General features: G+C 46.3%; 1 protein-coding gene across 1 annotated transcript in view; it reads right to left on the bottom strand.

The window, feature by feature from the left end:
- gcn1 (GCN1 activator of EIF2AK4) overlaps window positions 1–14,370 on the bottom strand; it is a 39,816-nt gene extending 25,446 nt beyond the window's left edge. Inside the window, exons 1-19 of the mRNA XM_079251331.1 lie at window positions 14,347–14,370; window positions 8,231–8,333; window positions 8,077–8,140; window positions 7,830–7,961; window positions 7,092–7,200; window positions 6,831–6,929; window positions 5,733–5,867; window positions 4,667–4,844; window positions 4,509–4,583; window positions 4,292–4,420; window positions 4,165–4,215; window positions 3,980–4,078; window positions 3,718–3,891; window positions 3,484–3,636; window positions 3,309–3,401; window positions 3,143–3,218; window positions 2,159–2,318; window positions 1,867–2,056; window positions 1,662–1,786 (exon numbers count right to left, since the gene is read on the bottom strand). Coding sequence (XP_079107457.1) covers window positions 1,662–1,786; window positions 1,867–2,056; window positions 2,159–2,318; window positions 3,143–3,218; window positions 3,309–3,401; window positions 3,484–3,636; window positions 3,718–3,891; window positions 3,980–4,078; window positions 4,165–4,215; window positions 4,292–4,420; window positions 4,509–4,583; window positions 4,667–4,844; window positions 5,733–5,867; window positions 6,831–6,929; window positions 7,092–7,200; window positions 7,830–7,961; window positions 8,077–8,140; window positions 8,231–8,333; window positions 14,347–14,364 — 2,163 coding nt within the window. The 5' untranslated portion in view covers window positions 14,365–14,370. The remainder of the gene's footprint in view (window positions 1–1,661; window positions 1,787–1,866; window positions 2,057–2,158; window positions 2,319–3,142; window positions 3,219–3,308; window positions 3,402–3,483; window positions 3,637–3,717; window positions 3,892–3,979; window positions 4,079–4,164; window positions 4,216–4,291; window positions 4,421–4,508; window positions 4,584–4,666; window positions 4,845–5,732; window positions 5,868–6,830; window positions 6,930–7,091; window positions 7,201–7,829; window positions 7,962–8,076; window positions 8,141–8,230; window positions 8,334–14,346) is intronic.
- Between the last annotated feature and the right edge of the window lie 162 nt (window positions 14,371–14,532).

The following is a 14,532-nucleotide window of genomic DNA, read 5'->3' as shown; positions in this document are numbered from 1 at the left end:
ATTTAAACAAATTACCATCGTGCTTAAATTTTTTCTCAAGTACTGAAAGTAACAGTAGTTCATAGTGTTGTGTAGTTATTTAAGACAACATTAAACTTTGTATATCATGTTGTTTATGATTTCAAACTTTCAGCCTGACATTCAGAAATCTGTTGGAGCAGTAGTACATGAACAGTGTGATCATTCCCCTCCATAGCTTTTTTCCTTCTTAAACCAGTAAGTATCCTTTAAATGTTTTATTTTTATGAAAAGACGTCTCTCTTCATCCATAACTTATGACAACTAAAGGCAAGTCGGCCACTTCTAAGCTGGTTCTTCTGTGAAAACTAAAGTAAATAGTATTGTTGATTCCTCTGCAGCAGATGTGTCTCTTTGGATCCGGGGTCCCTCTTCCGAAGACTCACACACACACATACACACACACTTTTATACGGTTATGTTGCTTACTTATAAAGCACAAGAGACACATTATGTTGCTGCTAACTTGCTGCGTGACTCTCCTTCACTCCAGCTCAGCAAAGCTGCCAGAGATCCTTTTGAAAGAGGAAAGAGGTCCCACTCCTTTTATTTTTTTTAACTGGCATGAAACTGAAACTTACGCACTTGTATACAGAGATTGTCTATGGCGACACACATCACACTCTGACAAGTATAATGGATTTAAACAAATTACCATCGTGCTTAAATTTTTTCTCAAGTACTGAAAGTAACAGTAGTTCATAGTGTTGTGTAGTTATTTAAGACAACATTAAACTTTGTATATCATGTTGTTTATGATTTCAAACTTTCAGCCTGACATTCAGAAATCTGTTGGAGCAGTAGTACATGAACAGTGTGATCATTCCCCTCCATAGCTTTTTTCCTTCTTAAACCAGTAAGTATCCTTTAAATGTTTTATTTTTATGAAAAGACGTCTCTCTTCATCCATAACTTATGACAACTAAAGGCAAGTCGGCCACTTCTAAGCTGGTTCTTCTGTGAAAACTAAAGTAAATAGTATTGTTGATTCCTCTGCAGCAGATGTGTCTCTTTGGATCCGGGGTCCCTCTTCCGAAGACTCACACACACACATACACACACACTTTTATACGGTTATGTTGCTTACTTATAAAGCACAAGAGACACATTATGTTGCTGCTAACTTGCTGCGTGACTCTCCTTCACTCCAGCTCAGCAAAGCTGCCAGAGATCCTTTTGAAAGAGGAAAGAGGTCCCACTCCTTTTATTTTTTTTTAACTGGCATGAAACTGAAACTTACGCACTTGTATACAGAGATTGTCTATGGCGACACACATCACACTCTGACAAGTATAATGGATTTAAACAAATTACCATTGTGGTTTTTTTTGCTGTTGTAACGAATAACGATGCAGAACAATAAAAATGTATCGGAGTAAAAGTATAATGATCCAAAATATGTAGTGGAGTAAAAGTGGAAGTAGGAGAGAAAAAGTAATACTCCAATAAAGTATAAATACCACATTTTACTACTTAAGTATCGTAGTGAAGTAGTTCTACTTCGTTATACATCTATGCCTGCAGGGAAACCCCAGACGCCACAATGGCGCCGTTTGACCATTTATCTGATCTGGTTGAAGGCTGACTGGACTGGTTTTAATCCTGTAAAACCAGAAGGAAGAAAAGGTGAAAGATCGTCCTACCTGGCTGTCAACGTTGACCTCCAGCAGATGTGGCAGGACGGCGTCAAGATTCTTTTCGATGAAGTCTTCTGCTTTCATCTTCATGGACGCCAGCAGAACGGGCCACAACCCGCTGCGAGCTTTCACTGAAAACATTCAGATCCCAGTAAACCCAACAGTATTCCAGTCAGCTAAAAGCTGGGGGGGGGGGGGGGTGTTCTCGTACCGATGGATGGGTGATGAGTGACGATGAGGATTTCCATGGCCAGGTTCTCTGCCTCTACAGGGTCGCCCCACTGGCTGGCCGATGAACACACAGCACACAGCGCGTCCAGCAGCACGCAAGGCGGGACGTAGCTGCGACCGAGCTCAGTCAGCTCTCCTGACTCCGACACCAGGACCTCCTGCGGCAAAACCTGAAGGTTTGACAGCAGACAGACTCTTTGTTTAGTGTAAAACAAACAACAACAACAGTGGCTTGATATGTGCCAAACATGGTGAGCTACGAGGCGCTGTACTTTATGTTTGTTGATGACCACTCTGAGTTCTCCCAGAAGGCCGTGGGCCAGACTGGATCCGCCCAGAGAGGAGAGCAGCTTCTTCACGGTCTGCTGTGCCCGCTTCCTCACACGCCAGCTTCGAGACAGCAGAACAGCGACGACGGCGTAGTGATACATCCTACCGAGCAGAAACGGAGGCAGAAAAATGAGCCAGACAGGAAAATGGAGAATTTCACCTTCTAGGAGATTCATGAAGCAGCTCCCAGGAACGTTACGAGCCTGAAATAATGCCTTTTCTTTTAGTTAATTATTTTTATTAATAATATTTATTTTTGTATTTTTTTTAAAAAAAGACTATTTCCTCAGGGATAGACAAAAGTTTGAATTCATTGATTTATCACCACTAAAAAAAAAAAAAAAGAAAAAAAAAGAAAAAAACCAACCAAAAAAAAAATTTAAATAAAATAATAAATAAATAATAAAATAAAATAAAATAAAACAAAATTAAATTAAATTAAATTGTAACTTCTCCCACATAAAAACTGATGCTGCGCTGGAATAATAATTACAATAACCTTTTTTTTAATTCAAATTGAAAAAATAATAAATAATAATTAATAAATTCTTCATTACATAAATAAACGAAATCAGTCTCCTTGTAAACTGGAATCTGTTTAAGACTGTGTGTGTGTGTGTGTGTTACATGTCAGAAACCAGCAGAGCTCTTCATCAACACATATTTTGTCCCTTCATCAGTGATGCGGGGCTGCAGCGTCAGACGACGGGTTTAACTGTGTGTAATACTTTGTATAATGAACCAGTGGCGTTCAGGACTGGTGTGACGGAGCGGTCCCAGTCCTGGGTTATGATGGAGTCATTAGATTTTAATCATTTAAAATCTAAACCAAACAACTGATCTTGTCATTTCATGCAACGTTTCTCTTTAAGCCTAACTAAACGTTGTTTTTCAGACAGCTTTGACAGACATGAATTCAGACTCACTGTGATTTGCTGCTGTTCAGTCTGTGGGCGTGGTCCAAAAACAGCCTTTCACACAGCAGCAGCACCGTGAGCAGAGCTGGAAACGGCACGGCAGAAACAAACCATCATCCCCAATCTCAGGCACATGTCCTCCCCCTCAAACACCGCACATGTACAACGCTCTTACTCTCTTCGCTGCCCTGCGAGAGGAACTTCTCTGCTGTGAAAAGCAGCTTCTTCTCATCCAAGATCAGGTTCCAGAAGCTGGTGAATTTAGCCTCTGCAGACACAAACGGTTGAACACACGATAAATAAACCCTTCTTGTCTTCTTGGTCTTGGACGGCTGGATCAGACGCCTCACCGGTCTGTGTCTCCAGAAGGGACAGACGACTCAAAAGAACAGAAGCCGCCACGCCCTCCGCCAGCAGAGCATGCTGGGAGTTTTGCGCTGCAGCTTTCTCGACCGTTTGGAGGAGGAGGGGTATGAGGTCTGAGGCTTGGGCCAGAGTGTCACCTGAGCAGAAGCAGGAAGAAAAGCTCTGATGAGAGATCTACTGCACATGTCTGAAAGAGCCGTTCCCTCTGAGGGACTTACCTTTGAAAGCGCCCAGCATGGCCTGCAGGTAGGCGTGTCGGACCAGAGAGGTGGAGGTCTTCAGAGTGAAAGCCTTCTTCAACCAGTCCAGCAGAGCGGTGGGAACCTCCACTGTGAGGCGACCGCTCCACTGGGACAGCACAGACACAGCGTGCACCAGGGTGCCCTCATGAACTGCAAGAAACAAAACAATAGAGATGAGGTTTCTGGCTTCCAGACATCCAGGCAGGAGACAGAAGAGGAGAAGCCAGAGCAGGGATACCTTCCTGCTGCAAATACGGGACAAACATCACGGTAACTTCACAGCTCAGAGTCTGGCTGGAGCTTCCAGACACGGCGTGGTGGCTGCAGCTGGCGATCCCTTCGGAGAGAAAAGTCCATAAATCCTCGGGGTTAGGGTTCGGGATTTCACCGCCGTGTAAGTAAGCATGATCGTCCGCCTCTCACCTGACAACACGCTCATTTTTTGGGCAACAACCGTGAGTTTTCCTTCAGAACCTGCAAGCAGAAAAACGACGCTTCAGATCAGCAAAGCCAAACAAAACGGATCACACAGAGACGGGAGAATAGTTACCTCCAAGGATCTTGAAGAGGTGAGTGACAATGTCCTGCACAGCGCTGGGGTCGCTGCACTGCTGGGCCAGGTTCTGCATGGCCTGGACGGCTTCCTCCATCAGCTGAGCATTGTTAGCTTTCAGCTGACCTGAAACACAAGCAGAGCAATGATCAAACGTCCAAACGTGCATGTTGGACGGCACAAACTGAGGCGACGGCATCGGCTCCAGCCGTACTTGCTATGGCCTTTCCAATGTCCATGGCGTACTGACTGAGATCCAGTGTCACGGCCGACAGCAGGCAGGAGATGGCTGTGAAGACATGAAACAGGATCTGAGTCCAGCGCACACCAGCTTAGATCCCTCATGTTCATCTGACAGTAACAGAGCCTGACTTTGCATGGCGTTCTCTGGACTGCGGAGCATCGTCTTCTGCAGAGCGGGCAGCAGCAGGTCCTTAAACTCCGAGTGGGTCACATGACGCAACAACGAGCTGCTTCTGTCCAGGATGTGCTGCTGTGGTTTGGCTTTGCTCATGAGGACTGATTTTATGTAAAGGTCCAGCAGGGCGCTCTGAAAAACAGCAAAGTTTTGTTCTGGTGATGCACAGAACTGGACTAGGGCTGCATTCACATCAGGATAGTCCGCTAGACCCGGTCCAACTGGGGACTCGGCTCAGTTGTAGAGGGGTGTATCTATGTGGACCGAGATTGCATTTGGTCAAACGAGCAAAACCTAATAAAATAATATAAAAATTCCCATTGAAGGTGGCGCTGCACTCGTATTTAGCAAAAGAGACGACAAGAACGGCGTGAAGATAAAAACTCTGTTGTGAGTTAAACATGGAAATGAAACTATGGCTGTTTTGGGTTTTTATTGTGTCTTATGCAAGTATCCTGCAGAAATACTCTGCAACAATGGACGCAGTATGAACACCAGACAAGGCCGAGGACCCTTAACGCCATCGCTATGGATTTACCCACAATGCAATGCTACACCAAATGCAGGAAGTGACTTTTATTTTGTAGTCCGCTTCCTGTATTTGGTCTACTAGTCACCAACCGAGTCCGTTTCTTTGGTCTGAACCAGGATTCATTTGATGCATTCACACCCCAAAGGAACCGGACTTTCTCAGCAAACGGACCGATGTGAACGCGCTCTAGGTCTGATTTTCAGGTTCTTTCCAACTTCTTGTCTGTTTACAAATTAAAGCATCAGTTATTTTTAATGCACGATGATAACTTCTAAGAAAATGCAGATTAAAAAAAGGAATAAAAAAAAAAAAAAGAAAGTACATATTTATTGTGCTTTAGCTGTCATTTAAATATGTTTACTTCTGTTGCGCTCATTTACATTTTCACATACTGCTACAAACCTGGTCAGATGATGCTGAATTTCAGCCTTTATCTTTATTATGAGTCCATTAAAACAGGTTGTAAAATAAAGAATTAAAACACTCACCTTATGCTTTTCTATCGTGGCTTTGTCCTTGTGAGCAGTGCAGAAGTCTAAACACACCCCCAGCATGGCCAGGATTGTGGGGCTCTGGTCCAGAGTCAGCAGAGTGCTGATGTACTCGCCGACCAGCCCGGGCTTCTGTTGGAGACAAAGCAAACATCAGACATATCCAGCGTTATGTGTTCATAGGTTGCTAGCAATAAAATGCAGACTTCGCCACCAGCTGATAAACACCTACAGACCAGTTCTGTAACACCACGTCATCTTCATTTAGCTAAGGAGAATTATACTATTTAAGATCTAAATATTCTTCTTTCCCCCAGAAATTATGTAAAAAATGAAAGTGAAAAGAAAAGCTGTGAAAATGTGATCTGTTTGCCTGACAAAGCATCCATCCATCCCACTGGCAGCGTAGGAACGCAACACAACCCACTTTTTCTGAAATATCACCAAACTAAAACCGAAAGAAAACACCAACAAGTCAACAGAAAACAGCTGAAATTGGCACAATTTGCACCCCAGACACCAGTTTTCAGCAAGGCTGAGCACAGCTGACAGAAACACGTTTAACCAGCTGGAACGTCTCAAACAGAGGCTCTCAACGTGATATGAATACGAGATCAGTTTCGCTTGGATAGTAGCTCTCTTTCAGGAACTGCTGCATGGGGCTGATGCCCCCCCCCCAACCTGCTGAAACAACCAACTAACAAGGCTGAAAGTTATGGAGCATAAAACAGTTTGGAGACGACGAAGAGTCGTGTTGTAGGAGCAGGAGTTGGTGGAGGGATTGCTGGGATAGACTCCAGCTCCCCGAGACCCTTTACTGGACTACACTGTTAATAAAACTGAATGAGTTCGTAGAGGTTACGGTACATGCTGCAGAACTTTGAGTACTCAGGGAAACCACGCCACGACCGACCACAAGGAAATATTTAACTGCCTTGTTTTATGTGGATGTGAACAAAAGGAAAATGTGCTAAAAAACACGACTTTTGGTGGTAAAAAATGACCAGCTCAGCAATCACCTGTCCATGAGGTAAACCCAGCCTCATGGACGGGTCTCAGCCTCTGATGCATACTGCTGCTGTCTTCCATACTTACCTCCTCCCAGAGGTGACTGAGATTTTTCAGGCTTGATTTTGTGGCCTTGGTCTTGGCTCCGCCCACCACCTCAGCCACGAGAAGACTCTGAACCTCCACCTGGAAAGCGGGCAGCGAACGGAGAGTTACAACCAGCTTCGAGACAAATCCACCTGCCTCGTTTGAACTCAGAAAAATGAAAAGCTTCTCTATTATCGAACAATGACTTTAGACTTCTAAATCTGCTATCTGAGTTTAAAATGAATGAAAAAATACTCAGACCATTTTCTTCCAGGTGGGTCCTGATCTTTTCTCTGGGGCAGAAAACACTCTGGCGACTAACAGGCAGGTCCAAGACAAGCCGATAAAGGCGGCAGAGCCTGTGCTTTTACTGAAAACAACATGAGAACAGTAGAAGTCAGTCGAAACTGCTGGCTCCGCTGCTGCACTCTATGGAGAGAAATTTGTGTCTTTATTATCCAATCAAAAAAGTTAGATTTGAATCAGTCCTCTTTGCGTGCAAATTCTAAAGTTTTTTTTAGGACGCTTGTGCGCCCCTCAAAAAGGTGGCGCCCTGGGCGATCACCCACATTGCCCATAGCAAAGACCGTCCCTGCCAACAGGCCATCAACTTTACCTGCAAGCAGGACAGCAAGAGAGAAATGGGTGGAACGCAGAAGGCGCAGCTGGCGCCGGCAAAAGCCCCGCCCATCAAATGCAGTTAAATTCGCAACCAAAACTTTAGAATTTGCACGCAAAGAGGACTGATTTGCAAACAAAACTTTATAACTTGTAACCAAATGTTTTTAACTGGAAAGAGAAGAGGACTTATTTTTATGCACAATGGTTGTAGTTTTTTGCTCTCAAAAATCATTTTTGTTTTCAAATCTAACTTTTTTGATTGGATAATAAAGACACAAATTTCTCTCCATAGCACTCGCACACCAGCAGCTTTACATCACTTATCTTTTCTGGCCTAACTGACTCTGTGAGTCACGGCAGCATGAAGTTCAGGAGTACCTGGGCTCGCCAGTTTTACTGATGACTCCACTGTTCATAAGGGCGTGGAGGAGGCTGGTTACCAGGACGTCTGGCTGACTCTCAGCCAGCTGGCCGATGACGGAGAGCAGCTCTCTGCGTGATGCAGCATCTCTGAAAAGAGATGATACATTAATGTAAAAACACAAGATACAAACCAAACAGCAACAGCTTAAAAGGAAATTTCTTTTCATTGGATTCTGGTTTAGAAGTGACGGCGAGAACCCACCGGTATCTGTGAGGAGTCAGGCAGAACAGCTTGCATAGCCCTTTCACAGCCGGTTCTGGTAACTCTACAGCCACGCATCGGGGGAGAAACCATCACTGGTCAAAGAACATTTCAAAGCTGTTTATCACACTGAGGAAAGAATAAAAACCCTCACCTTTACTCTTCAGGCACTGTTTCAACTCTCCAAATATCTCCTTGCGTTCTTTAAGGCTGGCTGTTGTCACCTTTACAGCAAATTTCTTCAGCGTGTCTGAAACCTGCGGAGTCGGACAGGGGACTAGTTTTAGCCAACATGCACCAAACGCCGCCATTCTGACCGCGTTTATTTAGCAAGGTTTGGGGCTGTTATGCAGCACCATGTACAGATCCTAAAACACCCTTCACATGTTTATAACTTGCTACGCAACCAGACATACTGTGGTCTTGAGCAAATGTTTTGCAGGTTTTTTTTTAAACAATTTTCATCAAAGTTTTTTGGACAACAGCTCAATTTCAGTCTTAAGACTGGGACATTTTATGTGAAAGAAATGTCCTTATTTACTCACTAACTACCAGTCAAAAGTTTGGACACACTTTTCAATTAAATCCAATGGGAAAGTGCATCCAGACTTTTGGCTGGTAGTGTAACCACTCTGCAAAGAAACAACAGGAAATCAGATCTATGGGCATCTTTGTGATCATTAGCCATCTGTCGCGAAGATACATCCCTTGTTTCTACTTTTTTTTTGTTAAACTTAAAAAAATGATCAAGTCTGACAGGCGTGAAATAGTTTCTGTTCACCAACAAGAGCTTGGTAGCATTTGTTGGCTCGGTGCGCGGCGTGTCCTTACGATCTGAGGAAACTGGACAAGTTGACGATAGAAAGTGAAGATTTAAAACAAGGTTCATCAAAGACCTGACAGAAACCTGAGAGATGTATCTGGACCTTTAGATCTTCTTTCCCCTGAAGCTTCAATAAAACTGGACTGAAAATCACATCAATGGCAGCAGACCATAACATTATGGAAGCAGTGTGGGATCATCTTTACAGAAAACAAAACAAAGGAGCTTAGAAAATATCCTTAAAACAGAACCGAGAAAATATTTAGGTGCAAGCTTTGTTGGAAAATAAATATATTCATAAGGAATATTGTCTTTCAAGTTGGTCAATGTCAAACAAACCTTGCAACTGAATTTTAGCTATATATATTTATTTATATATATAGTTGTGCTCATATTTATTCATACCCTTTCATTAAAGAAGAAAAAAAACAGCTGCCTGTAAAATAAGCTAAAACTGACTAAAGTAATAATAAATAAATAAAAATTTTATGAAAATCATTACATTATTTTCTGTTTCTGGTTCAATAGAAATATTTTTTTTTTAAAAGCAAACAAATAAGATAATTTCTTACATATTACAAAACTCAAACTAATATTTAGTTGAACAATCCTTTAATGTTTCCGCTCCAGTCAGGTGTTTTCTGTTCCTCTCAGTCAGACTTCTGCACCTGTTGACAGGTATTTTGTCCCACTGTTCAACAGAAAAGTGGTCTAATTTGTCCAGGAGACATTTGTTTGTTTTTTCTTTCTTCAGCTCAATCAAATATGAAAAAGTGTCTTATATTAGTAAATTATATCTTTGCAAGTTTTTAGTTCTTGTTCCTTTTTTAAGTCTCCAGTTATTTGAGTGACTGTTGTAAATTCAGCCTTTTCTTTAATGAAAGGGGATAAATATATATGAGCACAACTGTATATAACTATGCAAGTGTTTGCTAGATATATTATACCTTGGTGTTCACCTGGACAACAAACTGGACTGGCAATGCAACACTGACTACATCTACATGAAAGGTCAGAGCAGACTGTACTTCTTAAGGAAGCTGAGATGGTTTAACGTCTGCACCAAGATGTTGCATATCTTCTATAAGTCTGTTGTGGAGAGTGCAGTCAGCTTTGCAGCATCTGCTGGGGTAGTAGCATCAGAACCAGAGACTTGAAGAGAATCAACAAACTGATCCAGAAAGCTGCTTCTGTGCTTGGAGTAACTCTGGAGCCGGAAGAAAGCTGCACAAGCTGATGAAGATGATGGAGGATTCTTCACACCCTCTCCACAACACAGTGATGAAACAACAAAGTGTGTTCAGTGAGAGGCTTCTTCAGGTCTGATGCAAGACTGAAAGATACAGAAGATCATTCCTGCCAGCAGCCAGCAGCCTCCGGAACAAGACCTCCTCAAATTAATAATTATATACTACAATACTGAATTTCCCTTTGGGGATTAATAAAGTATTTTTTATTTCATTCATAAGCTGAAGCTGTGGAACTATGAGTGTCTGTCATTGTGTAAAAAGGTGTCAGATTTTCCTTTATTATGACATTTTGCACCTCCCGTGGGCTCACCATCTGCGGGAGGAGCCGTAGGGGTCGGGTGCAATGTGAGCTGGGCGGCAGCAAGGGGCGGGGACCCTGGCGGTCCGATCCCCGGCTGCAGAAGCTGGCTCTAGGGACGTGGAACGTCACCTCTCTGGTGGGGAAGGAGCCTGAGCTTGTGCGCGAGGTTGAGCGGTTCCGACTAGATATAGTTGGACTCACCTCGACGCATGGCTTGGGCTCTGGAACCAGTACCTTCGAGAGGGGCTGGACCTTCTTCCACTCTGGAGTTGCTCATGGTGAGAGGCGCCGAGCAGGTGTGGGCATTCTCATCAGCCCCCAGCTTGGTGCCTGCACGTTGGGGTTTACCCCGGTGGATGAAAGGGTAGTTTCCCTCCGCCTCCGGGTGGGGGGACGGGTCCTGACTGTTGTCTGTGCTTATGCACCGAACAGCAGTTCAGAGTACCCACCCTTTCTGGAGTCCTTGGAGGGAGTGCTGGAGGGTGCTCCTTCTGGGGACTCCATTGTTCTGCTGGGGGACTTCAATGCTCACGTGGGCAATGACAGTGAGACCTGGAGGGGAGTGATTGGGAGGCATGGTCCCCCCCCTCTGAACCCAAATGGTGTTTTGTTGTTGGACTTCTGTGCTCGTCATGGATTGTCTATAACGAACACCATGTTCCAGCATAAGAGTGTCCATATGTACACCTGGCATCAGGATTCCCTGGGCCGCAGTTCAATGATCGACTTTGTAGTCGTATCGTCGGACCTGCGGCCACATGCCTTGGACACTCGGGTGAAGAGGGGGGCGGAGCTGTCAACTGATCACCACCTGGTGGTGAGTTGGCTCAGATGGTGGGGGAGGAAGCCAGTCAGATCTGGCAGGCCCAAACGTGTTGTGAGGGTCTGCTGGGAACGTCTGGCTGGGTCCCCTGTCAGAGCGAGCTTCAACTCCCACCTTCAGCAGAGCTTCAAACATGTCCCGGGTGAGGCGGGGGACATTGCGTCCGAATGGGCTGTGTTCCGTGCCTCTATTGCTGAGGCGGCCAGCCGGAGCTGTGGCTGCAAGGTCGTTGGTGCCTGTCGTGGCGGTAATCCCAGGACTCGTTGGTGGACACCAGCAGTGAGGGATGCCGTCAAGCTTAAGAAGGAGTCCTATCGAGCCTTCTTGGCCTGTGGGACTCTGGAGGCAGCTGATGGGTACCGGCGGGCTAAGCGGCATGCGGCTTTGGCTGTTGCCGAGGCAAAAACTCGGGCATGGGAGGAGTTCGGCGAGGCCATGGAGAAAGACTTCCGGACGGCTTCGAGGAGATTCTGGTCCACCATCCGGCGGCTCAGGAGGGGGAAGCAGTGCTCCATCAATACTGTGTACAGTGGAGGTGGGGAGCTGCTGACCTCAACTCGGGACGTTGTGGGTCGGTGGAGGGAATACTTCGAAGACCTCCTCAATCCTACCAACACGTCTTCCGATGAGGGAGCAGAGCTGGTGGACTCAGGGATGGACTCTCCTATCTCTGGGGCTGAAGTCGCTGAGGTGGTCAAAAAGCTCCTTGGCGGCAAGGCCCCGGGGGTGGATGAGATCCGCCCGGAGTTCCTTAAGGCTCTGGATGCTGTGGGGCTGTCCTGGCTGACACGCCTCTGCAGCATCGCGTGGACATCGGGGGCAGTACCGCTGGATTGGCAGACTGGGGTGGTGGTCCCCCTTTTTAAGAAGGGGGACCTTCTTAAAAAGGGTGTGTTCCAATTACAGGGGAATCACACTCCTCAGCCTCCCTGGTAAGGTCTATTCAGGGGTCCTGGAGAGGAGGGTCCGCCGGATAGTCGAATCCCGGATTGAGGAGGAGCAGTGTGGTTTTCGTCCTGGTCGCGGAACAGTGGACCAGCTCTATACCCTCTCGGGGGTCCTGGGGGGGGCAGGGGAGTTTGCCCAACCAGTCTAGATGTGCTTTGTGGACCTGGAGAAGGCATTCGACCGTGTCCCCAGGGGGCTCCTGTGGGGGGTACTCCGGGAGTATGGGGTACCGGACCCCCTTGTACGAGCTGTCCGGTCCCTGTACGACAGGTGTCAGAGCTTGGTCCGCATTGCCGGTAGTAAGTCGGATCCGTTTCCGGTGAGGGTTGGACTCCGCCAAGGCTGCCCTTTATCACCGATTCTGTTCATAACTTATATGGACAGAATTTCTAGGCGCAGCCGAGGTGTTGAGGGGATCCGACTTGGTGGCCTCAGGATTGGGTCCCTGCTTTTTGCAGATCACGTGGTCCTGTTGGCTTCATCTGGTCGTGATCTCCAGCTCTCGCTTGAGCGATTCGCGGCCGAGTGTGAAGCGGCTGGGATGAGAATCAGCACCTCAAAACCTGAGACCATGGTCCTCAGCCGGAATAGGGTGGATTGCCCTCTCCGGGTCGGGAGTGAGGTCCTGCCTCAAGTGGAGGAGTTTAAATATCTCGGGGTCTTGTTCACAAGTGAGGGAAGGATGGAGCGGAGATCGACAGACAGATCGGTGCGGCATCTGCAGTAATGCGGACTCTGCGCCGGTCTGTCGTGGTGAAGAAGGAGCTGAGCCAGAAGGTGAAGCTCTCGATTTACCAGTCGATCTACGTTCCTACCCTCACCTATGGTCATGAGCTGTGGGTCGTGACCGAAAGAACGAGATCTCGTATACAGGCGGCTGAAATGAGTTTCCTCCGCAGGATGGCCGGGCTCACCCTTAGAGATAGGGTGAGGAGCTCGGTCATCCGGGAGGGGCTCAGAGTAGAGCCGCTGCTCCTTCGCATCGAGAGGAACCAGTTGAGGTGGCTCGGGCATCTGGTCAGGATGCCTCCTGGACGCCTCCCTGGTGAGGTGTTCCAGGCACGTCCCTCTGGGAGGAGACCCCGGAGAAGACCCAGGACACGCTGGAGGGATTACATCTCTCGGCTGGCCTGGGAACGCCTCGGGATCCCCCCCGCAGATTTGGCAAGTGTGGCTGGGGAGAGGGAAGTCTGGGCTTCCCTGCTTAGGCTGCTGCCCCCGCGACCCGACCCCGGATAAGCGGCAGAAGATGGATGGATGGATGGATGACATTTTGCATCCATTTATTTGGCTGTTTATTGTGGACAAAGATGAGTTTTGGGTAGAGGATCTCCACATCAGCCAAGATGTTGCTTCATCTTCAGTGACAACACCTGATTATACTACTTTCATTAAGACAGGAGATGTTAGAACAGATTTCCTGTTAGCTGTGTCCTTCAGTGAGAGGCTTCTTCAGGTCTGATGCAAGACTGAAAGATACAGAAGATCATTCCTGCCAGCAGCCATCAGCCTCCGGAACAAGACCTTCACTTGTTATTCATCTACTACATACTGAATTTCCCTTCGGGGATGAATAAAGTATTTTTCATTTCATATCCTTCCAATGGATCCATTCATCTGAAAACCTACTTTTAAAGGTAAATGGGGAGTGAAACGTGGGGGACACATTAAGTTTACACAGGAAATACTACCAATCTGATGAATGATCTGTGTCTTTCTTGTTTCAAACCACTTATGGCTCAGACAGCTGAGACTTTTCCAACTCATCACATAACATGTTTGGCTGCACAACCTTGGAAATATGACACCAACAGGGTGTAAAAAGCCCAACAAGCTAGTTAATAAGACACCAAACGGGTTATACAGTCCTGTGGTGTGTCCAGTACCCTGGTCAGCATCAGCTTGTCGGTTCAGCATCAGAAAGTCTCTCTGCTGAGGCGACGTAGCTCTGCGCTAACATCCTGCTAGTTAGCCGCGGCTAATTCTGCCACAGTTTCTCCACAGATGGCAAAATCCCACCAACAAGTTTACAAAAGCGGCATTCCAGATGCTTCAAATTTGGTATCCGTGTAATTCAGAAATCGTTCTCAAAGCGGTAAGCGTCTAGTCGAGTATTCACACAAACCTGCGTGTCTGCTGCCATGTTGCCTGTCTTGTTGCAGGAAGGACTTGGGGATGTCACTTCCGGGTCAAAACAGCTACGTAATCCTGTTCACGTACGTGTACGCGCTAACGTCACCATGTTCTAACCTGACGCGAGCCGTTAGTGGGGTTAGCCGTTCGCTGTTAACGGCTTACCATAGTTTTTTTA

Source organism: Telmatherina bonti, assembly GCF_933228915.1.
Source record: "Telmatherina bonti genome assembly, chromosome: 13".
NCBI lineage: Eukaryota > Metazoa > Chordata > Actinopteri > Atheriniformes > Telmatherinidae > Telmatherina > Telmatherina bonti.
Note: the sequence above shows the minus strand (reverse complement) of the source record. Positions and strands in the feature narration are given on the sequence as shown.